Consider the following 27,467-nt stretch of genomic DNA (forward strand, 5'->3'; position numbering starts at 1 on the left):
TAGCGCCTCATGCTGTTCATAAGGGAGTCAGTAGTGTAAACTATCACAAAACGTGACAAAAAATGGACTGATTGCCCCCTTGACCTATATTCATCCATACTGTCGAGAGCTCTCAACGTTACATCAGTTAAAGTGGGGATAACTTAATGATTTAAATACACAGGGGTTTATACTGAACTGTAACAGGGGTGGTACCCTCAAGATACGTCTTGAATACCATTTATTTGGGGAGCGTAATCTATTTCAACTACGTTGACTGAACATACTTTTTTTTAATTGTTTTTTGATTTTATTGTTCTATTTTAGATTATGCAAATGAACAAATATATAACCTTTACCTGGGAAAAGCATATTTAACACAATTGGTTAAATTTACATTGTACCTTAAAAAAATGTACCAGTACAGTTCCTTTTATTTTACATTGCACGTGCTTTAAGATTACTCACATAATTCAAACTTTAAATACCCCATATACCATGAGAACAACACTGTACAATATTGGCAAATGTGGCGAGGTAGCTTTGTAACTGTAAATGTTATGCAATAGCTCAGCAACTCCGAAATTAGTAACAGGAACACATTCACAAGAATTACTGAATATAATTATTGACCAATATTGCTTACGTTTGAGATCAGACTTTGAACTGGTGCATTTACCTGTGTGATGCAGGCTAATCAATAACTATTTTCAAACCTTGGAACTTTGTCCACTGTGTGATAAGCAGCTAGTACTGCTACTGATTGCCACTCCTGAGCGGCACATGCCAGTGCCTTTACCCTCAGTAAATGGCTAGTGCCACTCCTGAAAAAATAATACATAAAAACAAGAACACTGCGTTCCTCTTGTCCTGTTTAATAAATACGCTGATAAATAGTCTATATATACTTTAGATTTAGCATGAATAACACCACAATGAATTCAGCAATTAGTTTGAGTACATCTGTAACACGAGCTGCTTTCTTCAGCTCTCCGTGCCACAACAAAAGCCCAAAATGACAGACTATCTGCACAGAGTCTTTAGGTCAACATTCCTCCATGACTTTTCCCAGGTTCTGATGGCCGATGGTGGAGCTATGATGTGCCGCTAGTTAGCCGAGCCGAGTAGCCGCTGTCCAGAGTCTTTGCTTTACTCACAGGAGCTGTTGGTATGTGCCTGTTTTGAGAGGCACACGCCGTTTCTGTGTGGCAGGTGCCACTGGCAAGTGGCACGAGTGGCATGTGCCACTCGTTACCAGTTATCGGTGGGAGGTGCCATTCGCTAAGTGGCACATGCCAGTACGTGCCATTTCCGGACGGCGGAGTTGCCACTTCCTGCTGCCAGATGCCACTTCGGGACTGAACCCCTGCAGGTGTGTCAGTAAAAAACACAACTGGTGATTGTGAACTCGTACACTGACCAGGGGTAAATACTGAGCTTTAACATGATCACAAATTCATGACCATTCAGCTAGAAACGGTGTAAATAGAAAAGTAACTTTTCAATTTTGAATTTCATGAAAAAAAAACCTTTGAACAGAACAATTGGTGTATGTTTAGATTAGTGTTTGTATTTATTTATTTACTTATTTATTTATGAGAATGTGGTACATATAAACATGTAGGGAGCTGAGTTAGCCCTGAACTTAAAGTCTGGGTTAATCATACTGCAACTGACAGATATATGCACGAATTTGTGAGTATTTTACAAAGCAGAATTTCAACGGGTCTTTCCTTTAGATTAAATTGTGTACAAATACCAGAAACTATTCATTGACTTCTATCTATCTATCTATCTATCTGTCAGCAAACAGATAGAGTAAACACATTTCAAGTAATATTCTCGTGACAGCAGTTGAACGTCCTGTTGAAAAAACAAAGAAAGAGCAGTAGCGGTCGTTTGTTGTTAAATTTGCGTTGGTGACTGTGAAACTGTGTTTAAAGTATAAGATAGTTGATCCCAAAATATATGTGTTTTACCCACAGACGAAAAACAAACAACACGTCTTTATGTGAATACACGAGAGTGACTGAGCTTCAAACTGCGATACATCAACGTCATCGGGTCAGTGGGCGTGGACGAACCCCATTGGTCCAATGATATATCAGTATGCAAATCTTTTTTTTCTTTCGCGGGAAAAACTCGTGTCGTGTCCTAAGGCACCGGTGGGGTTTGGGCAGATTGACGAAGGCAGCTCACAGTTTCGTTAGTTTTGTAGCTTTTTTTATTGTGTTTCCAGCGAGTCGGGATATCAGTACAAGCTACATGCGAACTATTTAGGAGGTTTAATACACTTCAGAGGATCACTTGAAGGTAAGTGTGAGATGGAGGTCACTCCGTTGTCTTCAGCGGTATGGGCAGCAAGTAATACACGGCTAAGCTAGTTAACGCTAGCTTAAAACGGGTCTTTAATGGTCTTTAATAGCAGTTTTGGGCTTCATTTTCGGCAGTTCAGCAAAATGAGTGGCTACTACACCAAGCTACGTGTGCGAAGGACTTACAGATGGGAAGGCAAGCCGACAAGTGAGGACAGAAAACTGAAGAGAATGTATTATGGGTATGTCGTTTATTTTTGTGACAGTAATTGTTAGCCAAAGTAGCTAGGTTAGCTGGCTCGACAGCCAGCCAGCAGACCTGATTTAAACAGTTTTTTAAACTTTACGAAGTTATATTAACGTTTCCCCCACACTTAAACTCCGCAGGTCTTTGTCTATAGCCGTAGACAGAAGGCCAGGCAAGGCAGTGGTGTCTGTAGGCCAGTACATACTGATCGAGGGAGAAGATGATGACAACCCCTTTGTTGCACAGCTTCTGAAGCTGTTTTGTGACGGTAACCAACTTTTGCTCCTGTCTCTCTGTTTTTACCTTTCACTTTCACTCTGATCGCTTTAGTTGCAATGTAAAGTTCAGTCAATTACCTATGTCATGCTTAATAACATCTTATTCTTTCTAGATTCCGGTAATAAGAAAAAAGCAGTGGTGCAGTGGTTTGTACGTATGTGTGAAATACCTCAGAACAAAAGAAAGGTCCTGGGCCGGACACCTCACCCTCAAGAAATCTTTTACTACCAGGATCGCTCCTGTGACAATGAGGTGGATGCTGAGACAATTCTAGGAACAGTTCAGGTATGTGTATATAAAGTTGAACAAGTGGTATATCATGTGACCGCTCCGTTAGCCTATAGCTCATGTTGCAACAGAAAAATAAACTGAGTGATCGTTAAACTGAGTGATCAGCACCATGTTACTTATAAAAATGGTCTCCTGCTGTCTGATGTCAGGCCTGTACTGAGCTATTTACAGTACAGTGCATCTGTGAGAATTGATCTGTAGGTGATGAGCTTCACCCCCTTTTTGTTCTGTGCTATTTGTCTTTGAGTAGTGTTTGTTTTTCCTGTTCACATCTAGGTTAAACATATTCCTTTTGAGGCTCCTTTCCCAGATCATGAGAACAAGGACACTCTGTTTGTCAAACTTTTATGGGACACAAAAGCTTTTCGAGAAATGGATGCTGAGCTGTTTCAGCCTGCTCAGAGCCCCAAATCTCCACCACCTTCCCAGCATGCACCCCGAGCTCGTGCTCTCCCCACCCCAGACCCCACTGTAATGAAGAGGGCCATGACTGGCGTCCACACCCGCAGCAGCATGAGCACGGGCAAGATGGGCTCCAGTGAGGCAGAGTCAGCCCACTCTGCTTCCAAACTCTCCGCCGCCAAAGTGCTGAATATGAAGAGGAGAAGTAGAGTCTCCTCGAATCCAAACATTCGCAAGAAGTTGGACCTTTGCAGTGAGTGCCATTCGATTTTTCTTAGACCCAGTGGTTTTAAATGTGTTTGTGAGATGTGTGTAAATATGTGTGTGTGGGTTTGTAAACTTCTTGCATTTTTTTCTCCTCTTTTTGAGTGCTGTTGCAAATAAGAATTCAAACGTAAATTACAACATTACATTGTTTTATGTAGGTGCGTTTTGAGCATATACTGGCCTTACAAAGATAAAATGAAAAAAAAATTATACAATACCATTTTTCTAGGGTCTCCAGCATAGTACACTGGGTGATTAGACATTTATATGCAGCCTAAAGGAATTGAAGTGCTCTCTGTTTTGCTTTCACCAGGTCCAAGTAAGAATTTGACTAGAGATGATGTTCTTGGTGAGATACTGGATGAAGACCAGGGCACAGAGGAAGACTTGGCCACGAAACTGGGCAGTTCTCCACCCCGTCATATTTCGATCACTATTAGGTTGACCCCACTTCAAAAGCCTTCAAAATCTTCCACTGATGAGGAGCATCTTTCTGTCCAGGCTCTGGATAGCCCTGCTAAACCCACCCCAACTGCACTGGCCAACACCTCCAGCAGGTTAGCCTTTGAGTGCTGTGTATAACCACAGAGAGTGCATTTATACACCCTTTCCTAGGTTTTTGGATTTTCTGTTTGTTAGAAGGTTATACTTGAATAGACCAGTGATAAATTGGGGACAAGCTGACTGGTGTAAAGGAAAAGCCTTTGCCACAAAATGTACACCAAAAGTGTAGTTTTAAGCTTGCCGTTGCCCTCTCAGGGACGTTCTTGGGGTCCAGCCCCTGGACGATGATGTGTTTGAGGTAGAACCTGCACTTGCCAGCAAAGGCAGGACCCCTCGTAAGAGAGAGGCCACACCAAGGAGAACCAGCCTTAGGGCGCAGAAGTAAGATTTTCACCCCCATTTGATGGTGATTTAAGCAGAGGGACAGTGTGGCCATTGCACACGTGGTGATGGAGTTTAGGGCACGTTTTGCTAATTTCCAAAAGCTGCTTTTGGAACACACATGGGTTGCTTTGCCTAAAATGGTTAAACTTTCACTTATTTAAGTTTCTTATAACTACTTTCAGCTTAACTGTTGGCTCCAGTATGAATGAGTATGTTTACATGCACAATATTTAATAACTGCAGAAAATCACATTTTGGCATAAACCTGTTTAAAAGCACTTTAGTGATCTGATAATAAGAACTTCTGGTGTATTAGAGTAGCACAGTCAGGTTTCTTTCTAAATCCACAATGTGCACCTCTTCTGTGGCAACTCTTCAGTAAACTCTCCAAAGAAGCACAGCATGTGATGCAGAATTTAAACATCTTGCCACAGTTTTATTTTTAAGGAGTCCCTTTACTAATAAATATTCATTCAGGAGTTCTTGTGCTTGTAAATTATACATAATGTGTTTTGTCACCATTTCGTTGTTGCAAAGTGTTTGTTTACTTTTCCCTGGTATCTCAATCTGGTTCTGTGTTTAACCTGCTCAGATGTAGAAAACAATAGAAAACAGATTAGGGGTGTCCTGAGAAACTAGTTCTCTGAGCTAATCTATTTTGAATTTCAGTAACACTTTTACTCTGTTTTAAGAGATCTCCGAGTATGGTGTTTACATGATCACTTGAATAATAGGATTACTGCCAAAATTGGATAATGATCATATAATTGGTGTGCAAGTAAACATGCTCATTGTTTCCATCCATCTGCGGGATTTAGTTTTGGGTCCACAAACTCGATTAAAAAAATAAATAAATAAATTTAAAAAAGGAAAAAAACTGCTTCTGCCTCAAGAGGAAGAAGAACACTGAGTGTCTTTAAAAGGACTTGGCATTTTAATCAGGTGATGATGAAATCAGTCATGCTATCATATCTTTGTATTGTCTAGAACACCATCCAGGAGGAGACAGTCTACTACAGTCAAGGAGCCGGCTCTTACTGTGCTGTAAGTGTCCAGAAATCTTATCTGTGCTGTTTTAGATGAATATTCATACAGGTTATAAAGTTAGGTTCACTTGAGCAATAAATCTGTTTTTTCTCCTTGCCTAAAGTCTGTTGCGTTTTCCCACAATGTCCACAATGTGAAGACTGGATCATAGATCCAGTGTAAATGGAAATGTTCTGTTGATTCCGTAATAAATACAAATTTTGCCATTAACTCTGGCCCTTCATGCTATTCTCTGTCTTATGAAACTCTGATTAGGCTTAGTAATTCTTCAGTTAGTGGTGTTGTTCTGCCCTCAGGGCTGAAGAAGAGCATGAAGACTCTCCTATACAGACTACTGCTACTCCCCGCTCAAAGAGGAAGTCAGCCCAGCTTGTGTCCTCCCACATCAGAAAGCAGCTGTATGTTTTCAGATTGATTGTTGTGGGTTTACCATCTACTCAAGTATTCTTGTTTGTTTCACAAAGGTAATCAACACCCTTTAAATAAAAGTGTTTCGTTATTATATTGTAGGGATCTGCTGAGTAGCCGTGATGAGCTGCAGTCGGATGGTGAAGATGCTGATGATGATGACTGCTTCGTTCCTACTAAGATTGACCTAGAGAGCAGCAGTGATGAGGAAGAGGACGTGAAAATGGACAGTGAAGACGAGCTGATTGTGAAGAAGAGCAGGCGCACAGCAGGCTCGAAAACAACACGTGCAGCTGTAAACAGCCGAGCATCTGCAAGAACCCCACGCAAAACTCCCAGCAAGAAGGTACAGAGTGCTATAGCAGCAAATGTGGTGGCATGGTTTACTGGCATCAGTTGAGCAGCTTTTGGCAAAGGAGCACTTGTGCTCCTGATCAGATATAAACTAAATATGACCTTTTTTTTTTTTTTACTGCCTCTTTCCTTTATTCCCTTCTGTCACATAGTAGGGATGTTCAATTCTGCAATTAGATAACATTGTTCAAGTTCTTAGTGATTAGCAGAACAACATTAGTAACAAACATTTTCAGTCATTCAAAATTGATGTTCTTTCTAGCAGTTTCTTTGATTTCATCTGTGTTCTTGTGTCTTATCAAGACAAAGTTTGTGTCTTAGCAGTTCTTATCAATTTGGCCTGCAAGCATGTTTGCTGGACAGCCATTTCTTACTGTAATATGTCAGTTTTGAATGTATTGAAGTTTTCTTAATTAGAAGGTAGACCAAGACAATTAAATGGTTGGTAATATCGCTAACTTTTGGAATTGATAAAAAACTGTTCATGCTACTGAATAATGAGCTGTTTTGGTTCATACTGGTGAGCTGAGCCAAATTAGCCCTTGCAACAAAAAAACAGAATATGTGACTTTTCTATGAAAATCATATAAGCATGGTGTGGCATTGTTTGATGCCCTGTATTTAAAATAAAATGGTCACTAAAAGGTAAACGAAGCATGATTTGGGTTTTAATATAAAATGTTGTATAAAATAAAATAGGGTGGAATGGTCAATTTTTTTTTTTTTCGTTCAAGGGGCTCAACTGAGCAGGCTCACTAAAGAGTCGGAATGCCTATTACTGGTTGTGTGAGTGTGCAGGCTGCTCTGCGTTGTATTCTAATATCTTACAGCCTACACACTGTAAAGTTTGTAACACACTTGTAATGTAGAGCTCTAGAAGATATATTTTCCCATGGTTTTAACTTCTCAGTGCTCCTTTTGGGAGATTGGGAGTCTCACAGTAATCCAGCAGTTCTTAAGAACTTGACAGGACTTGACAGGTATGCATATTTGCTGTTTAGCAGGTTAGTTTTGCTTCTTGTGACCTGCACAATGAGCTAAGTAGGCAAATTTTATCATCATACCCTGTCAAAATTTCAGTGGCACACATAGTTAACAATAATGGCATATTTGTATTCACAATGTGTGAATTCAATAAATGTAATTAATAATTAATTTTTTTTTTTTAATTAAATAAATTGTCAGACTGCTCCTACTACTCCTCGGACGCCTCGTCATGCAACCCCCAGCATTCCCACCAGAAGTTTGCCGGCCAGGACGCCTGGGAATGTGCTAGAGGAGGCCAGGGCAAGGTGAGGGAGTCATGAAACCAAAGACCAAGGTGTCGGAACTCATTCAGACATTTTTTCCTTTTGTATTATTGGTCAGCTGACTTCCAGTGGTCACATCATAAAATTGTAAGCTGAAAGTTCAGCCTCTCAAGTGCATGTTCCTTACCTCATCTGTTAGACATTCTTGGTTTATGTTATCTAGCTATCTGAGAAATTTAGCAACACAAATGAAATCCCAACCATGGATATAAATTGTTTATAGGTTGCACTCCTCCCACTAAATCACTACCAGTTTGAGAGATTATCCTCAAGGTGGTGCTAAAAGAGAAAATCTAGCCAAATCCCTCTCCAGTCGGTTCTACAATACTTTCAACAGATACAAACAATAAGCAGTACGTTTTTTTGCTTTTGTTCTTCAACTGATAGGTTGCATGTGTCATCAGTTCCTGAGTCGCTACCATGTCGAGAACAGGAGTTCCAAGACATCTACAGTTTTGTGGAGAGTAAGATCATGGATGGCACTGGAGGGTGAGTCTAGTTCTAATAACTGAAATGATGCCCCCCCCCCCCAACGAACCTAACTAACGTCAGCTCGTTTGAGTAGCAAGGGTTTCACTGATGTTCTGTGTTGGAATTTTTTTTTGCAGGTGTATGTATATCTCAGGTGTTCCTGGCACAGGGAAGACTGCCACAGTGCACGAGGTGATCAGGTCTCTCCAGCAGGCGGCGGAGCAGGATGAGATCCCTCATTTTCGGTTCCTAGAGATTAATGGCATGAAGATGACCGACCCACACCAGGCTTACGTCCAGATACTGCAGGTGTGCAGCTGTGGGCATGTCCTTTTATTTTTTGCCCATCATGCCTCTTGTCTCTTTGTAGTCTTGTCATGTTCCTGCTTTGGTTAAACCTGTCTTTGATGCTATTTTGTAGAAACTTACTAATCAGAAAGCAACAGCAGATCATGCTGCAGCCCTGCTGGAGAAACGATTCAGTATGCCCGCACCAAAGAAAGAGACCACAGTGCTGTTGGTGGATGAGGTGGGTTCCTGTAATGGTTACTGTCAATATTAAGGCTTGTTGTTATCATTGTCAGGGTGGACTCAGTATGTTCTTATTAATATGAAGTTGCTGCAGCTCCAACCCTGCAGGTGAATAAAGACTAAGCCGAATAAACCCGAATGACCACAAAAGAAATGAACAGATATGTGGACAGTTTAGGTGCAGTCTCTAGAAAATGATTTGAGAAGAAGATTGAAAATTTGCTTGATTGATTGGACTGAATCTGTATCAATGGTATATTGCTGGAGTTCAGCACATTCCAGTGTTTTTTGTGTGTGTATATATATGTGTGTGTGTGTGTGTGGGCCACAAATTCTTAATTTTGACCACATAATTCATTGAACGGTGGCCTGTGTGACAAGTGAAACTTTTATCTGTCTACCCCTGCTTGGTGGTTCTCATTTATGTCAGTAGTGTGATCGCACCTCCATATGTGTGTATCAAATTTTGTGTCAAGCTTTGTGGTTTTTCTCTGAAAAAATTCTGATTTGTCACTTTAGGTGTCTGCATGTAGCTGAAGATACACACTAACCATATTTATTGTCTGTATCTACCTTTTCCAGCTGGACCTTTTATGGACCAGGAAACAGAACGTCATGTATAATTTGTTTGACTGGCCAACAAGACGCCATGCTCGGCTGGTGGTGCTGACCATCGCTAACACGATGGACTTGCCTGAGAGGATCATGATGAACCGTGTGGCAAGTCGCCTGGTACGTCTCTCGGGTTCTGAGTTTTAACCAGAGTGAAATTAATTAATTATTAATTATTAAGTTATCCACACAATGTTTTGTTGTTAATGAGCAGTACTCGGCGTATGTGTATTTCCAGGGGCTGACACGCATGTCCTTCCAGCCATACACTTTTAAGCAGTTGCAGCAGATTATCACATCTCGGCTCAATAGAGTAAAGGCTTTTGAGGAAGACGCTCTTCAGCTAGTCTCAAGAAAGGTATGGGCAGTCAGCCACAGAGCATTGCACAACAGGGATTTAGAAAACTTGTTTCATAAAGCCACATTTTTAACAGCAGAGATGAATAAATGTTATCGTTCTGCTTCAGGAACAGGATGTGTCTGCTTCTCAGTTTTGTTGATTACTGGGCTTTACCTTTCAACCCCAGGTGGCAGCCCTGTCAGGTGATGCCCGGCGCTGTTTAGATATTTGCAGGCGGGCCACAGAGATCTGTGAGCACTCCAGTCAACAGGGTGGCACCAAATTGGTTGGGATGAGTCATGTGATGGAAGCTTTGGATGAGATGTTCTCCTCTTCCTATATCACGGCTATCAGGTGTGAGCATGTCCTTGTGGGTGCAGGTGCATACAGTCTTTACCTTTTCTTTCTTGTTTTCTTTTGCTATTCTTTGCCCTGATGTTAAGTCTTTTTATTATAGGTGTGCCTCTCTACAGGAGCAGCTCTTCTTAAGGGCAGTGATTGCAGAGTTTCGCAGATTGGGTCTAGAAGAAGCCACATTCCAGCAGGTGAGCATAGATAAATGGTACTTATTGTTTACCCTACAGTCACTCACTTGTGCCTTGTTTGAGCTGGCTTAATTTTGCCTGGAGAGGAACAAGTAGAGATCTGTGATTTTAATCCAGTATGAATTTCAATACAGTACAAATTTGCATTGTAGGTTTTCCAAGTAAAGCAGCAATGATTCCAGAGTTATTGAATTAAATTGTGTGTTTTCCTGAAACTGTAGACCTGTTCCAATCCACCTCACAGTAATATAATAACAAAACCTGGTAGTAAACACCCCACCACCAAATTGGTCAGATCTTTCATCACATATCTTGTGGATTACGTTGCACAATGTATCCTCATGAAATATCTTAAGTAATGCTTTACAATGACCGTTGTTCTCTCTCTGCCCCTATAGAGTGACAGTTTGTCCAATCTCTTCCTCTCCCATTTCTTTTTACCGCTAGGTGTTTGTACAGCACCAGGCTCTGTGTCGTATGGAGGGACTGCAGCCAGTAAGCGTGTCTGAGGGTCTGGCTGTGTGTCAGAGACTAGGAGCCTGCCGTCTGCTTCTTCTGGAACCCAGCCGTCTGGACTTGCTGCTTCGCGTCCGCTTAAATGTCAGCCAGGATGATGTGCTGTACGCACTGAAGGCTGACTGAGGCCCAGATGCGGAACTGCCCAAGTCCCTGCTCAGAAGTCTGAAGATTGCATTATAAGAAAACCTGACTGGTGCCTTCACTAGAGCATCCACTTATTTGCTTTTCCCCAGATAAGTTTTTAAAAGCAGCCGTGACTGGGATCGGGTCCTGTTTCTGTTTTGTAAACTTTGAGTTTTAGCCTTGCTAATCTCTTTCAACATGAAGTGACCAGGGGTAGATAGATTGTCTTTTAATGCAAATGAACCACAAAAATTTACAAGAAATCAGCACAAAGTAATGCGCTTCTTTGTCTCAGTGGCTCCGATGAGCACTTAAGGGTACATCTGGAATATTCTGAATGACAGTATATGTACCTTGAATCAAGTTTCTCATTTGTTAATTCTCAAATTCTGGGCACAAAATACACAGATCAGTGAGCATTTTAGTTATTGGAGAGCGAGCCTCCCCCTTTTCTGTATTCACCACGTAATGTCTTAGTGGTTTTAAGGCCTGTCTGAATATTTGTGTGAATTTGGTCATATTCTTATGGACCAAATGTCCAATTATTTTATGATCTTTGTTAATTATAGAAACTTAAATAAAGCTATTGAAAATCACTTTCAATGTATGTTTTTTTTTTTCCTGATTCAGAATCTATTATTGCTGCACTCAGTGTCAAAATATTAGTCTACTTTGTCATTTCAGATTTGTGCAGCCAACTGCTCTCCAAAACGGCACCACTTCCACTGTATATGTACCCTTTTCACACTCACGCATACATATACATATATGCACACACGTAACTGAGTAAAATCTAACAACGTCAGTTGTATGTTACAAATTATTCAAGAACGAGAGCAATAATAGTTATGCTAAAATCAAAGTTTAATCAAAATGTGAGGTATGGTTTATACACATTAAAAAAATGAGATTCTGAAAATAATACAAACGCTGGTATACAGACAATCTGCTTACAAAATACTGCTAAATGCAGAATGCATTTATTTTCTTTACTACAGAAGGCTTTGTTCTCTATAGCAATGTGTTTTATATCAACCACATATTTACAAGCTCCTTTTATTGATTGCACTCAGGATAAATAAAATGCTTCGCAAATGCAGCAAACTCGTTTTCACAAAACACTGAAAATGTAAAAATGCTTTGATATTTTAACTTTTACTGGGCTGCCTTAAATGTTTTTAATGTTTTAAATTGTAATACATTTCAAATAAGGTAAAATGACCAGATATAACACACTGTTTGTTGTAATTACTGTTAATTAAGTCAAACTCAATTTATGGCAGCCAGGCTACTTACATTATTACTTACATTGCTTTTTACAGTGCATCAATACATAAGACAAATATAATAGGGATATGTTTGAAAGATGAGTGATTATTGTGTCTTCCTTATTTCTCAGGAAGTATTGTAGATCTTATCTGTTGTGAAATATATTTTTCACTTCAGTTTTGAGGTTGCATACTCATTTGGTTTTGTTGAAACTGCCTATTGTGGCAGAGTTTTTGGTAAGCTTCTGCAAGCGGCATGACTTACAATTTGAAGACGATGAATTCCCAAACATTATTCGCAATGTACAGTTCTTCTTGACCTCAGATGTGGTCAACAGTCAACCAGCAAGATCGAGAACACAGAAGTGCGTATTTACACTCTGCCCAGAGATGGACAGGAACTCTGACGGTTAACCTTGACCTGGGTTTGACTGCCTTCCACTCTAGTTTCATGTTTCTGAATCTGGTGGGCTTTAACTTTGTATAGGTTGTGCCCTTGCTTTAACAGTGCCTGCTGCAATATTAATCTAGCATAGTCCTCACTCTTCACTCTGTCTTAGCTGTTGTATCTGTGTTTTCTAAGTTGGTGTAGTGATGCGCTGGAATTCGAGCTCCAACATCCCCAGCCTGCACATACGAGTGGTTGAAGATATTGGTGGTGGATGTTGAGAAGGTGGTATAATAGACTGAGAAGAGTTTTTCCCCAACCTGGCCTGATGAAGAATTCACCTTGTAGACATAGTCATTACCAGTCAGGCATGGGAGAACGGTGTTTAAGGTCACATACTCCCGGTTCACCTCCAGCCCATCCACAGCACACTCTCCATTACCATCCCAAGCCAAAGGAGCCGTATTGTGGGAAATGAGGGCAGTTAGCTGGTTTCTTCATGACATGAGCGTCTCCTTCAGACATGATCTCCACCACTGAAGCAGGGATGTCTTCATCACACAGCTTGGTGCTGAAGTTGGGCTCCTAGATTAGTGACAGAGCGTCATTGAGGGACTACAGTAATCAGAGAAAATGCATATCGTTGCTGTCATACACTGATATCAGGCTTGTAACAATAGAGGAACCCTTTTTGGTGCTATATAGAACCCTTTTCAAAAAGGTTCTTCATCCACATTTCCAAAAAATGTTGGGACGCTGTGCAAAATGTATATAAAAACAGATTGCAGTGATGTGCAAAACATTTAAACCCTATATTTAGTTAAAAATGGTACTGAAAAGGACAACATATCAAATGTTGAAACTAAGAAATGTTATTGTTGTTTGAAAAATATATGCCCATTTTGAAGTTGATGCCAGCAGCACGTTTCAAAAAAGTTGAGACAGGGGCATGTTTACCACTGTGTTTCATCACCTCTTCAAATGTTAAGGAACTGAGGAGACCACTTGCTGTAGTTTTGAAAGTGGAAGGGGGGTTGTATATAGAGCCATATACAACACATTCACCATCAAACAGAAGAACCATTTTACAGTGCAAAGAACCATTTAATCATCAAATGATTCTTTGAGTGTTTATGGCTCTATATGGAACCATTGTCTTTACTAAAGAACATTGAAGAATCATTTTTTTAAGAGCTTATTGAAACCTTGTTTTTTCGAAAATGGTAATTTTACAGTAGATGGAAAAAAAGGTTCTTAATTTTAATGTATGTTAACATAACCATGTATGTATGTTAATATTTTGCTCCAAGTAATTTTGGTGCAATTCTATTGGTCCATTTGTTATGAAAAACATGTAAAAGACAGAAAATGGAATTATAAGGTTGATAGGTTTGATATGATAGAGTCAACATGAATATCTAGTTTATTTCCACTTAAATAAGCCACAAATATAGTTTACTGCTAGTATTCCAAGATGTGATTTACCCAGTGTTGTCCGTTGATATCTTTCAGGAAGCTCTCCAGCATCTCATTAAGGTTTGGGACTGGTGGCCATAGAAACCGCTTCAGCTTACTGATGGAAAAAAATTCACAACAATGACATTAATCACAGTAAATTGCTGTTAGCCTTTGTATAACACTGGAATATCATATGGTTTATGTGTTCATCAAGCTCACCTGACATATCTGGAGAAGAAAGGGAACATCATGACGGAAATGATGAGCAAGCTGAATGGGACACATGCAATAAACAGCCATCCTGTGTGGGTGTGGAAATGCTGGTAAACATTGTACTCTACTGCTTTTTGGTATTTTTGTATGTTTTTCTGGATTGTGCATGAGAAAGCTTGAGTACCTGTGTTTGAAGGCAATTGTACTGTTAGACATCTGGACCAAGCGCTCCAGTGCCCACTGTACAGTGATCCATTAGGCATGGCTTTGACTTGGATGGAATACTGACTGCCTACTTGCACATCCAGACAAATGCTGGTCTTTGGACTTGGCACTGTGAAGAGCTGTAATAATAATGCATCGTACATAAATAAAGGGTTTTCTTTGTCATAGACATGGATGTGGGAATGGAATGAAGCGCTATTTTTCTGTGCTTTTCATTTCTGTCCCTGCTTCTTTTTTATTATAATTCATTCAGGTATCTGTCATATATTTTGTCACTGTCATTTTGTTGTAACTCAATCAATCAATCAATCAATCAATCAACCAACCTTTTTAAAACTCAGACTACATTGAGCATGACCCTCATTTACAATGTAGCTGAGCACTGTACAAGCAAATGTATAGCAATATAATAGTAAAACTATGGCAAAGAAAATAAATAAGACCTATATATATATATATATATATATATATATTTTAAATAAAACAGTACATAAGACAAATTAAAAATAGCTTTAACTTTAAGACAAAAAAGATTAACAAATCAAAACATTCAAAAATCTCTATTAGGTACATCTAAATAAATAAATAAATATCAACAAAAATAATTAATCAACAAATAAAACAACATCAAAAAAACTAATAGAAACCTGAAACTAAATCAACTGAAACAGTTGCAGGCTGAGTGGAGGTGGTTAGAGATTAAAAGTTGCTCAAAATGCTCAAGTTACATCAACGAGTGGAGTTTTAGATATTCCTGTAAAAAGTTCCAGCTTGCTGGTGCACTGTGGCTCAAAGTGGATTTCCCCCAGTTCAGTAAAAGTTCTTGGTATTTTAAGAGTGATCCAGTCACTAGAACGAGTTTGATCATTTTCATTGATTACAGAGAGCATTGATGTGATGTAACTGTTGTATCTTAAAAATAGTGACTTCTTTGGAGCGGTTAACATGTTTAACTTGAATGTATGTAAAAAGGAATTCCACTAGCTATTAAATGTCACTTGCTTAATACCTAAAATAGTTTTTAGAATGCATTTATGGCAGAGCGTTACATCCATGGTGTTGTAAGGCAATGTAGCACCTAAAAATTTTTTCATTTAAAGACCCTGTATCTTACATTTTTCATGCATTTTAGTTTTCCCTTGGGGTATACTTATAATATTTCTGTGGTTGAATTGTCATAATTAATTTTTTTACAAGACCATTTTCCAACTTCTCTTTTTACCTTTAGAAATACGTAGGCTATTTTTTACTGTCCGTTGGAACCGATTTAAGATAAGTGAGCTCTGTACTGATTGGCTGTCCTGTATTGTGCCTCACTCAAAAAACAGTTTAGGCTCAAACACCCCTTAGAACAGGGGTCACCAGTCTTATCCACAAAGGGCCTGTGTGGCTGCAGGTTTTCATTCCAGCCATTCATGAGCACATCTCATATAACCAATCAATAGTTTGAAGACTGAGAGCAACTGATTAAACAAGTGGAATGAGGTGACCTCCTGCTTGACTGGAATGAAAACCTGCAGCCACATGAGCCCGTTGTGGAAAAGATTGGTGACCCCTGCCTTAGATCTTCAATATGGCAAAGCCAACCTGCTGTAGGCTGTATAGGTGGATATATGTACATGAGTTGGGTTTCATGACATCACAGAAACAATTCATTCAAAAAAGGCTGTTTTTGCAGCATTGTTTCCTTGTATGGACTGTATAGACAGGGTAGTGAATTTTACATTTTGAGACTTTCATAATGATTAAATATTACATCATCCTTTATTTCAAACAAGCAAAGAAAAGTTGGTTTTCCAATGATATAGTTTCTTTTAAAAAAAAGCATCAAAACACTGACTGTCTTAATTCTAAGTCAGAGTGCAGAAATCTCGAAAAAGTGCTGGAATTTCTCTTAAATGTAGCAATATTTCATTGTGAGTAGTTCTTAACCTTTGTATTGGTCCGTTCAGCATGAACTGTTCACAAAACTGTATAGCTCAGCTGGCATACTTTCAAATGATGTAAAACAAAGAGAGAAAAACTTTCTTTTTTGCTGTAAAAAAAAATATATATATATATATATATATATATATATATATTTTTTATTTTTTTTTTACAGCATCATTGTGCTCATTCCTCACCTTCCACTCACTCTCTCCTTGGAGCTGGTAGCGGATCTGATAGATCAGGTGCTGGGATATGAGCGGAAGAGGGGAATTCCATCTCAGGCAATGCCTTTCTCCATCACTCTCCTCCTTCAGTCCCTCTGGAGCTTCTGTTTTAACTAACAGCAGAAAGAAAAGACATCATTGGACTTCAGTAAGAACGTTATTATAAAGTTGCATGAGATACACAAACATGCACTACTTCTTTCACATGAGGTTGTGCTATGCAGGCTACAATGCAACTGTATTTAAGCACTGAGATAGTTTTAATACTGTACTATGCTATGCGACAGCACAGTGAAAGAGAATTATGAAAGAGTCGTGTAGCTGTTTTGCTCGTTTGATTTAGGTTGATTTGATAATAAAACACTAAGACTGGATGTTGCAAACATAACATTCATGTAACATTGTATGACAAAAATATGACAAACTGTGCATCCATTAATGCTTCCACTTACTGCTGTTGTTCATCATGAACATGTCCATGTAAAAGGTTCTGCTAAAAGGCTTCAACCCAACTCTGAGGTAAACCTCAAACATGGTGGATTCACCTCCATGGAGAACACACTGCGTATCAGAAGCATTAGACCTGTCGCAGATCATCCAGCTTCCCCAAGTACTTCTGAAAAGGAGAAATGCTCAAGAAATGCTTTCATTGGCTATGAATAACAAAGACTAAATACACATTGCAGAGGAGGAGAATATCCAGCACTACCTGTTCGTTTGTCTGTAATGCAGACTGTAATTGCCATCACCATATAGTTCTTTGTTCCATCTACACTGGACTTGATGAAGGTCAGGAGTGTGGCATTGTAATTCAATGTCATCTGCAAAACAAACAGGAAACCTCAATTTTGAGATGATGTTTGAGATGGAATAATGGTGTGTAGTAGGGGTGCGGGAAAAACTCGATTCTTAGATGCATCGCGATGCGGACGTGAACGATTCTGAATCGATTCATAAATGTCAAAAATCGATTTTCTAAATATTTAATTTATAACGTAACGTTGACGGAACGCAAAAGGCGGAACTTGGAAGTGGGTAAGTGCAGCGCCCGGACAGTCTGCGGCAGAACATAACAAAAACACAACTGGATGAGTGAGAAATCTGACCGGCTCCCTCTGCATTAAAGCCAGGTTAGGTCAGGAGTCACAACTCAAATGATAAGAAGAGCCATTTTGTCCTTTAACATAAATCAAACCAACTCGGGAGCCACAACATTTACTGTCCAGTATGTTTCAGTGTGTGCTGATGTCCTAGTATAGACTAAACAACATAAACGAAAACGCAGATTTACTTCGCTCTGCTTTAAGCTTTTGCTATAGCCGCTTTCCTTCCATCTCCGCCAGAAAACCTTTCTTCAAAACTAGAAGAGTTTCTTGTAAAATGTCTCAGCATCCGGCTGTTTTACGAGGCTGAAGTCGCTTCTCATTCGCCAGCTTCTCGTTCTAATTTTCCCGTTCCACCTTAAATTCTGCCTTAGGCGCCGAATGTAACTGCTGCACCATTTAAGGTGGAACGGGAAAATTCGAAAGAGAAGCGACTTCATTTTCGCAACTTTTTAGAGAAAGACAGTCTCTCAGCAGATTTAACCAACCGCGCTGCTTATAAATGCGAATACGTCCTCCAAATGTTCGTCTTAATATCTGTTTTTTCGTTCGCTACTGGCGAGGCCAGACTTCGGGGCTATGTGACCTGCTGTCTGCTGTCTGTTCGCAGTCAGCCGAGATTCAACGTCCAGTCTCGAAAATACCCCTCTCTACAACGAGACCAAAACCGAAGTTATAAGATCACTAAAGAAAACGGGAAGGATGGCTGTAACGCGCTGCGTGGACACCCGATACCACTGGATCTTATTTCACCCTAACAGCGCATTTTATCGCAGATGAGTGGCAGCAGCGTCTCTGAATGAGAGCCTTCTAGTTCACTTGCCACATCACCTCCATTTGATTTATTAATAAAAGATATTTTAGATATTTAAAGCAAAGTATTTGTAATGATCCATAATGCATTTACTTTATGGATCATTACAAATACTTTGCTTTAAAACTACCAAGTTTTTAGACAGTAGGAAGATAGAAATCCTGCATAGAGAAAAAAAGATGCATCGAGATGCATCGATAATCGTTTTATAATCGCATCGCAGCCCTCTGAATCGTAATCGAATCGAATCGTGAGGTGCCTAAAGATTCCCACCCCTAGTGTGTAGAATAAGTGCTGTATTTTGATATTGCTAATTACACACACCATTACCAAAGACAACAGGCAGAGCTAAATGAGAAGGAAAAGGACCATAGTACCATTTAGCATAACTGGCATGTGTATTCTTTTGAATGACTAGCCCAAGAGTTCATATGCCTCTTATACACTAAAATAACAAAAGCCTGTATTTGAAGAGAAATTGCCCAGCTAATGTCATTGACTGCTTTCAATTACTGACAGCAATATAAGCTGCTCTAAGAAGAGTAAAACACACCTAGCAACATTTCATTTTATGTCACAGCTAATCCCTTAAATGACCAGAAGTAGCCAGCAGGCCAGTGTGGTCTTCTAGCCTAAAACTAGAGTTGAATATGCGATCTGTGATGTTATGCAGTACTCTAGCACAGCACTGCATCCCTCAGCTTCATAGATTTGACAGAATATAGAATTTTGTTTCATTGTTATGTTTGTTTTATTGTTAAACTTGGCCTAGATTATGCATTTACATCATCCAACCATTAGGTATCCCTGTGGTGTTAACCAATCCTGACTTCCTTTACATCCTGACCATGTAAGCATATTTTTGGGACCAGGATTCAAGCCCCTTTCACACCAGCAGACAATTTGGCGCAATTGGCTAAACTTTAAAGATTTTGACCCACCTTGATGATTACAGCGAACTTGTGGCCATTTTTGAGATTACTAGGGTCTTGTGACTAGTTTAAGCCTAAACATGCATCTCATAAGCTTATTTTTTAGAAAAAACAGTTTTGTTTCAGGTTTGTTCAGTCAGCTGCCATGGCTTTCTGCAGAGTCTGCTGCCATTGCCATTGACTTAAACAGGCATGTGCCATCTTTGTATACCCTATGAGATCTTAATCTATAGGCCAATAAACATAACCAAGCCAGCGTTTGTCTAACTCTTACCCCATTCATCAAACAACACTGTAAAGGAAACAGTGATTCTGTCTTATTCAGTGCAAAATGGACGCCAGAGATCATTTCAGCGAAAGAAAAGAAGCCAAACTGAGGAAAGCTTGTCGTCCTCCTCATCTGACAAGTTATTTGTGCTGTTTGAGTAATTCCTTCCCTTCATTCTAGTTATGATTTAAACACACTTACTACTGTTTACCTTCCTTTAAAACAGCCTGTCTTCAAAAATCCACACCAAAGCAGAAGTTTTCAATAGTTCCTCCAACTTTCAAGTTACATTGTCAGAAGGGGTTTTCCTAGTCTTTCAACTGGAAGAGCTCACTCTAGTGACTACTGTGGCTCCAAAGTAGGATGTAAATGCAGTTATGTACTAATGTATTCCATGTAATTACTGAATAATGTGCCTAATAATGTAATGTGTCTGGAAATATAAGGGGTTAATTCATTATAGAAAACATGAATTTGGTCATGATTATGATTATGATTTCTTAAAAAAAAGGAAAATTTGAAATCAGAATTCACAGTAGTTGTTAACTGTTGACACACTGCACTTTTTGTAGATTAATATTATGTAGTATTCATATAATCTTAGTTTAATTTTGGTGAAACCTACACCACAAACATCTCTTACACTTGCTGAATAAAAGCTCCTGGGTCTGATTCTGATATTGCAATGTTTCATCCCTGAGTGCTTCATAGAGTCACACTTTGCTTTCTCACCTGCCGGCTGAGGAACCATGACTGTAACTGAGGATGACCAGTCACTCCAGTGACCTTTTATACTGGAGCTGTTTGGCTTGAGCCTCATCTGCACTGTGTATGTGTCTCCTGGGACCAAGGAGAGCAGCTTGTGTTCACATCTGTTGGTCTTGACCTAAAGAGAGGTAACATTGTCAGCACACTTAAAACATATGCAATGTTTCCAGGGAAATTTTGCTATTTTGAATAAGAATTTGTTTGTAACTCACCAGTATAACTGTGTCCTGTAAGGCAGAGCAGTATCGTATCTCATACTGCAGATGATTTTCAAATTCTTTTGGCGCTTTCCACTTAACCAGCAGTTGTCCAGCCTCTCCAGTAAGGTGAACAGATACATTTAGTGGAGGATCCAGCAGAACTGGAGAGAAGAGATGTGAAAATGGTACTACTTTGGATTAATCTCTGAAACACTGGGCTTATTATTCAGTTATTAATCTTAAGGTTTATTTTCCAGTAACTAACATGATTTGACACCCCAAAGAAGGCTTACTTGTTCTTGGGTTACATGGGTTACTTGTTCTTTTTTAGAAGTTTTGAGTAGACATTTATTCATTCTTCTATTATTAGACTACTATAAAATATTCAGTAACTTCTATTAAATTAACAAATAAAGTTGTATGCAGTACCGGTACTGTTCTAAGGTCAGGGACCATCCCTTATTTCTTTAATTTCCTGTCAAAAATGGATATTAAATTCTTTTTCCAGCAGAAGACATATATTTTAACAGATAATCACACAGATGCCTCAGCAACAAAATATAATATTATTTTTTCAGTATTTAGTGTGTCCACTCTTTGCCTTTATTACAGCTTTCTTTCTTTTCAGTAGACTTGCTTGTTGGTTGTATTATCTGCTTCTCACAATCCAAGTAAACTCAAACACATTCAGTGATGTTGATGTCTGGACTCTGGGGTGGTCAGTCAATTGTTCTGTGAACGAGCAGCTTCTTTGTTTGATTTTGTTGTTTAATTTCAATGTTTTTTCTCTTTTACCTATTTCTGTTTTTCAGCAACACCTTTGTGACAGCTACACATCCTTTCATACACATAGTGTTGAGTTGTCTTCTCACAGTGGAAGGATGGACAGAAACACCATTGAATTTTTTTCAGATCTGAAGCAAGAATGGAGCTTTTCTTCTCTCTCAAAGATGAGCTTTAGGTACTGTTTATCTGATGGTGACAGTGTGAGTGGTCTTGCACAGTTGTCAGTTGTCGATGGACTGGCGACCTGTCCAGGATGTATCCTGCCTTCTGCCCAATGACCGCTGGGATAGGCTCCAGCAGCCCCCCCGCGGCCCAGGATAAGCTGTTTAGAAAATGTGTGTGTGTGTGCGTGTTTTTGAACACTAGTTTTATGCAAGTGTATTATCATATATCTAGTCTCCTCAGGATAACCTGTACTTAATGGCTATTTTAACTAGGAATGTATTCCATAGAGGATGATCTCTGACTTTTTGTATAGTCTGGTTTAAAGACTTAATTGCACTTACGCTGTTTCTCTACATCAACAGTGCGGCTGTAGGCAGTTGTGTTGGTGTGTGTGTCCACCACTCTGAGCTGTGTTGATGTGAACAAGAAGACATCGCTGGCCGGGAAGAAGCAAACAAGGAGGATTCTCCCGTCTTTACTCTCCTGCTCACTCACATTGCATCTGCTCTCTTCACTGCAACAAAGCAACATATTTCCTCACCTAACGTGTTTCATTATAGCACAATATATTGCACCAAGGACAAGATCAACACTTGCAATGCAGTTTCCAGTAAGTAGTCTGTAATCTGTAATAAAGGTGAAAGATTGACTAGTTTGGATTACACATCCAGCGTGGAATATCTTGTACACATCGAATTCCAAATAAATTAAATTTCTGAAATTTAATTTCTAAAATGCATATAGTTTTTTAATTAATACACTTGCTGAGATACATCTTTAAGATAACATCTGGATGTCAGGCAAAAGCAACCGAACACCAAATCTCTCAGACCTTCTACACCATATACCTCATTGGCCATTTTTTAGAAACACCTCCCATACAGGTACACTTGTAATTACTAATTACTGCAATTACACCAGTGCGCAAGAAACTATGATGCGTCATGCATAATGAAACAGTCTTCATCCTTGATTAAGATTAACATTATAAAAACATATCATTAGGCAATACAGATTACACAGGGGACTATAAATCTTTAATTTTTTATTTAAAAATTTATTTCAAAAACACCTCCGAAGTAGAACACAGAGAGAACTACTAACATTTGTGTTACAAAAAAACATGCAGACATGCTAACACTAATAGCTTAGTAGTCCAGAGAGGTCACTGTCAAGTTAATAGAAAAAGCAATTCACACTGAACTTTAAAGTCCTATGGGCATTTTGTGCAAATGACCCCAAAATAATTCCCAGGTCCCTGTCCGTCACAGGCTGGATACACAAACATACACATTCACACACATACACATATATGAGATGCGGTATTGCATCAAGCAATCAGGAGTGTCTATTACCATTTTTAACATGCTCAGCCTTAAATGTGGACATTTACGCTTGTAACAGTCATTCAGGTCATATATATTTTTTTTTATGTTGTAATTTTACAGTTCCATATTCAGTAAAGACTTAAACTTACAGCCTACCTTGATACAGAAGTTACTATTTTTAGACTTCAGTAGCCAAGTCTTTGCTGAGCTCAGTGTTAAGTCATGTATCACCCAAGAGTTTAACCCTTTCAGACCCAAATCTTATCCAAGGAAACAAAAAATAGCACTGTACTCTATATGTATTCTAAAGGCAAACATGAGTCACAATGAATTAGATTTTTTATAGGTCACCTGGTCAGCCCCTCCATGCTTGTGTTTTGAAAAAAACAGTTCTTAAATGTAGCATGGCACAGGACAACACCAGCCTGTTAGAGCAACATTGAGTTTGCTACAGATAAAAACAAATATAAAATGGTAAGAAAACTGTGTACGGCCACCATGGCCAGGGGTCCAAGACAGCACAACTGGCCTTGCTGTCTTTGGGTGGGCAGGATAGCCCTACCCCTACCCCCATCACCCCAAGGCATCTGTTAGCTAACGTAAAAAAAAATGACTGTTAGCACTCTCCTCCAAGCGCGACCAGCTGTCCAATGACGTTGTGTTAGTGGCAGTTCAAAAACATGCTGTGGCTGGCTTGACATTACTCAAAGGAAGCCTGTGCTAACCTTCATCCTTCTAGTACTAGTGGTATTGCATGACTGGGGGAGACCTAACTAGTGGGTGGAATTGGATGTGACCAAATTTGGGGAGAAAAAGCCCCCCAAAAAACCCCAAAAATACTGCAAAGTTTTAAATGCTGTTATGTATCACTACACATTAAATGATGTCATCTTTGTATCTGAAAATAAAATGCCCTTTGGCCTTTACATCTAAAGGACTAAAATATAACGCGGATGCATCATCACTTTCAATTATACAATCATTTTATATTCCCCATGGCTGACAGTAGCTCTAATATATTTCATTATTCAGTTTTATTAAGGGTTTCCAGAGCAGGGGTCTTGTTGCATATGATACTCACTCGTCTGTTCTGTAGAAGAATTCATATGTCTTTCCCTCAAGTGCCTCCCAGAAGCAGGTTAAGTCCTCTAGATTTCTAGTGAAACACTTTGGATTCTCCTCATCAGCCAGCAGGGCCACATCTAAAAAAATAAAGATTTTCACATAAAAAGAAACAACATTAGTTAGGATAAATGTTACATTTAAGAATCTTTAAGTTCAGTTTTTATTCAGCTGTAATCCAGCAAAACTTTAATTTCAGCAAAACTTTATTGATTCACTGAAATGTTAATCTTATTCACTCCTAGAAAATGCAAGAGTTACAAAGCATTACTTGGATTGCTGCTACAGGAGGACCACTTTTGGGTCCTTAAAGAACTGTTGGAAATATCATTATTTCAAGAAGCTCTGACTTAGAACAGAACTCACAATCCAGCATGTACATTCTTAAAAATAAAAGTTCTTAAATGGTGCTTAACTTGGACTCACTGTCTTTGTAATAGAAACTCTACACACTGTGGAAGGTTCTCCACACTCACACATCTTATTTATTTTAAAAGAGCCTTTAAAAAGTTCTTTAAGGACCCAAAAGTGGTCCTCCTGTAGCAGCAATCCAACTAACGCTTTGTAACTCTTGCATAAAAACATATCAATCCAGTATTACTGTGTGATGCCATTTTTGGTTTTACTGTTATGAGAAAAAGTGACCTGACTGATGGTAATACGTCCGTTATGGTGTGGAATTGTGCCAGTGGCACCTTTCATGACAACAGAACCTAAAAAAGATCCCACTCTGTTTATCATTTGGCTATATTTTAATGTTGCTGAATCAAAACCTTGATATTCCTCTTGAATTTTTAAATTTTCTACTTTAGCACCATTTGAAAATGGCAGTGTCCATTTATGTTGCATAAACATTTCAAGTGGAAGCAATCGAATTGGTTCAAAATTACTCGGAATAAAATCTCATTAACATGCATCGTCTCAAGTTTTCGTCTCATCATTTCTGAGACTGAAGTTTTAATAACAGCAAAATTTGCAAATGTTTGCATGAACAGCATTTAAAACGCATTAATACATTTATATTAAACACACTGAGTTGCACTTTAGTCCGTTATGAAGGAGGTCAGTACACAAAAGTGCAGGACCATTGTAAAGTCAGCCAACAGACTTATTTTCAACCAACTGAAAATGTGTGGATTGTAACTTAAAATGGTCTATTATAGGTAAGGCCACCTGGTTATTATGCAGGTAATATTCACCTAAAAAAAAACACATATCGAGGTACTTCACACAACCAGCATTAACTGTCAGTTTTTTTATTGGTTGTACGATCTTATGTAATACACATTACATAATATGTACTGGAAGATATTTCACAGTTGGATAAAACAACTGTTCATAACCGTTGCTGTGAAAATCCAAATAAATCTTCCAATGGCTCCTCAAACTGAAAAATCAAACGGCTCTTTTTCCACCCTACCTTGTTTTGACAGGTGAGGGCCACAATCGACTTGCACAATCAGACAGAAGAGCAATATTGACCAGGTGAGCTTTGGATCCATCATGTGAACAGGCATCGCTTTAACCCATGACTCTTCAGAACTGCCCATATGTCTTTGTATGTGTGGGTGTTTGTGTCACACAAACTAATGAGTGATTTCACTTTGGGTGACGAGGGGGGGGATGTGAACGCAGTGGGTGGCTCTATCTGATAGGGCTTCAGCACAGTAGGAAGTGTGTGTTCAGTGGATTTAGTCTGGCACCCATTTTGGGCCTCTGACTTGTTGTCACCACACACACACAAATTCACATGTGCACACAGTTTCAGCACATCTTCACAGTGCTGATAGTGAAAGAATGGTTAGGTGTTGTGGAGACATATATATATATATATATGCAGAGTGTATTCAGGCACTGATAAGAGTTCCTGTGGAGCAAATTAGCCCCCATTTATTCAGCATGTTTTTTGTTCGGTAACACAGTCTATATTTCAGTGGAAATATGAATGAATTACAAAAAGCAAACTGGATTTTTGGTAGTTGTATAGTATGAATAAGGACATTCATTTTCTACTTTACTTGTGGGGGCCACAAATCATAATATTGGTATATTAAAATGAAATAACTGTCATTATGTCAAAATAAGAACAGTATAAATCGATAAACATTTAGATAACACCAGTAGTAGCAGGTACCAAGTCTAAGACATTGCACATTCTGTAGCATTGCAGCTCATTATGCTGAGAAGTAATTGTTAGAGAGCTAATATAGTATTACTTGATTACTTTTTAGTGAATTAGTAAGTACTTAAGCATTAGTTAAGGGGTCGTTAAACATGTAGTTACCAGTGGTTCAAAATTTGTCACCAAATTATTATGCTTTAGTTGAATAGTAGTTTATTACAGAAGGATTGCTATGGTAATAATTGATTACTTTCTGCAAAGTTAATAAATACATAAATATTAACTATGGAAGTAGTTGGTGGAGAACTGATATGTTAACACCTGATTACTTTTTATTTAAGCAGTAGGTAAAGAATCATTAAGCATGTAAGAAAAACATTGTATTTTAGTATAGTGAATTAATTAATCTAATAAATTAAAAACTACTATAGTAATTCTAGTTAATGATTACTAAAGCATTAAGGAACCATATTTTAAAATGTTACTGACAAACCATTTCAATACACAGACAAAAGCCAAACTACAGTTAAACTACACCTATCCCAACATCTGAACCAGCACAAGACAAAACAAAGAAAATCGACTGTATATGTGCAATATAAGAGAGTGTTTAAATGTGTATACAAGAGATTGTGGGTGTGGGAAGGAAATTGAGCATCCTCTGCGTGACAGGTCCAGTGCCTGTGGCTCACTGAAGGAGGAAATTCTCTGACAGATCGCTGAGTTGCAGCAGGCAAGAGGCTCTACCTCAAGCCCTCTACTGTGCGAGAAGAGCAAGAAGAAAAAGAAAGAGAGAGCGAGCAAGAAAGAGCATAAGAGTGACAGAGAAAGAGAGAGAGAGAGACAGAGAGAGAGAGAGAGAGAGAGAGAGAGGGAGAAAGTACTCTCTGAACTTGAACTAACCCACCCAGTCCATCTGACATCACATATCTGGAAGTCGACATTGTGTAAATGCTTTATTTATAAAATGAAAACATTTACAGTTCTGTCCTTTAATTTTACATGTAATATATGCTGACATGCAAAAATAAGGTGTTTTCCAAAGGAGGCACCACGATATAAGGTACTCTATATGTACATACAAGCAAAGTCATCCAAAGTGAAATATATACATGTGGTAGTGAAATGACTATGGTACACTTTGTGAGTTTATTTCTTTTTCATTATCTCAACTGCTTTGTAGAATGTCTGGCATCTGTCCATTGGAAGGAACTTTACTGGTCCAG

The 27,467-nt window shown here is 38.9% G+C and overlaps 2 protein-coding genes across 4 annotated transcripts; one reads left to right on the forward strand and one right to left on the reverse strand.

The window, feature by feature from the left end:
* The first annotated feature begins 1,193 nt into the window (after positions 1–1,193).
* Positions 1,194–11,524, forward strand: orc1 (origin recognition complex, subunit 1). Of its 3 annotated transcripts, none has more exons than XM_036570651.1 (20): positions 1,194–1,351; positions 1,965–2,086; positions 2,219–2,292; positions 2,430–2,536; positions 2,682–2,809; positions 2,933–3,105; positions 3,388–3,766; positions 4,094–4,337; positions 5,656–5,712; positions 6,012–6,113; positions 6,226–6,469; positions 7,663–7,769; positions 8,175–8,276; positions 8,396–8,567; positions 8,680–8,787; positions 9,372–9,521; positions 9,640–9,759; positions 9,929–10,095; positions 10,199–10,286; positions 10,734–11,524. In XM_036570651.1, exons 4-20 carry the CDS (start codon positions 2,439–2,441, stop codon positions 10,926–10,928), a joined length of 2,634 nt encoding a protein of 877 aa, XP_036426544.1. In that variant the 5' UTR covers positions 1,194–1,351; positions 1,965–2,086; positions 2,219–2,292; positions 2,430–2,438; the 3' UTR covers positions 10,929–11,524. The 3 variants fall into 3 exon arrangements, with proteins under 3 accessions (XP_036426544.1, XP_036426543.1, XP_036426545.1); XM_036570650.1 differs by having other exon boundaries at positions 1,202–1,404; XM_036570652.1 differs by having other exon boundaries at positions 1,202–1,404; positions 1,965–2,043.
* A 289-nt stretch (positions 11,525–11,813) lies between these two features.
* Positions 11,814–25,690, reverse strand: mpl (MPL proto-oncogene, thrombopoietin receptor). Its single transcript, XM_036570655.1, is given in 13 exon segments — positions 11,814–13,039; positions 13,041–13,169; positions 14,070–14,157; positions 14,262–14,343; positions 14,440–14,599; positions 16,604–16,746; positions 17,086–17,249; positions 17,343–17,454; positions 20,483–20,636; positions 20,731–20,879; positions 22,011–22,183; positions 24,079–24,199; positions 25,540–25,690. Coding segments are annotated over 13 exon segments (1,902 nt in total). The 5' UTR covers positions 25,670–25,690; the 3' UTR covers positions 11,814–12,742.
* Between the last annotated feature and the right edge of the window lie 1,777 nt (positions 25,691–27,467).

The sequence above is a fragment of the Colossoma macropomum genome, unplaced genomic scaffold, assembly GCF_904425465.1.
Source record: "Colossoma macropomum unplaced genomic scaffold, Colossoma_macropomum, whole genome shotgun sequence".
Taxonomy (NCBI): Eukaryota; Metazoa; Chordata; class Actinopteri; order Characiformes; family Serrasalmidae; genus Colossoma; species Colossoma macropomum.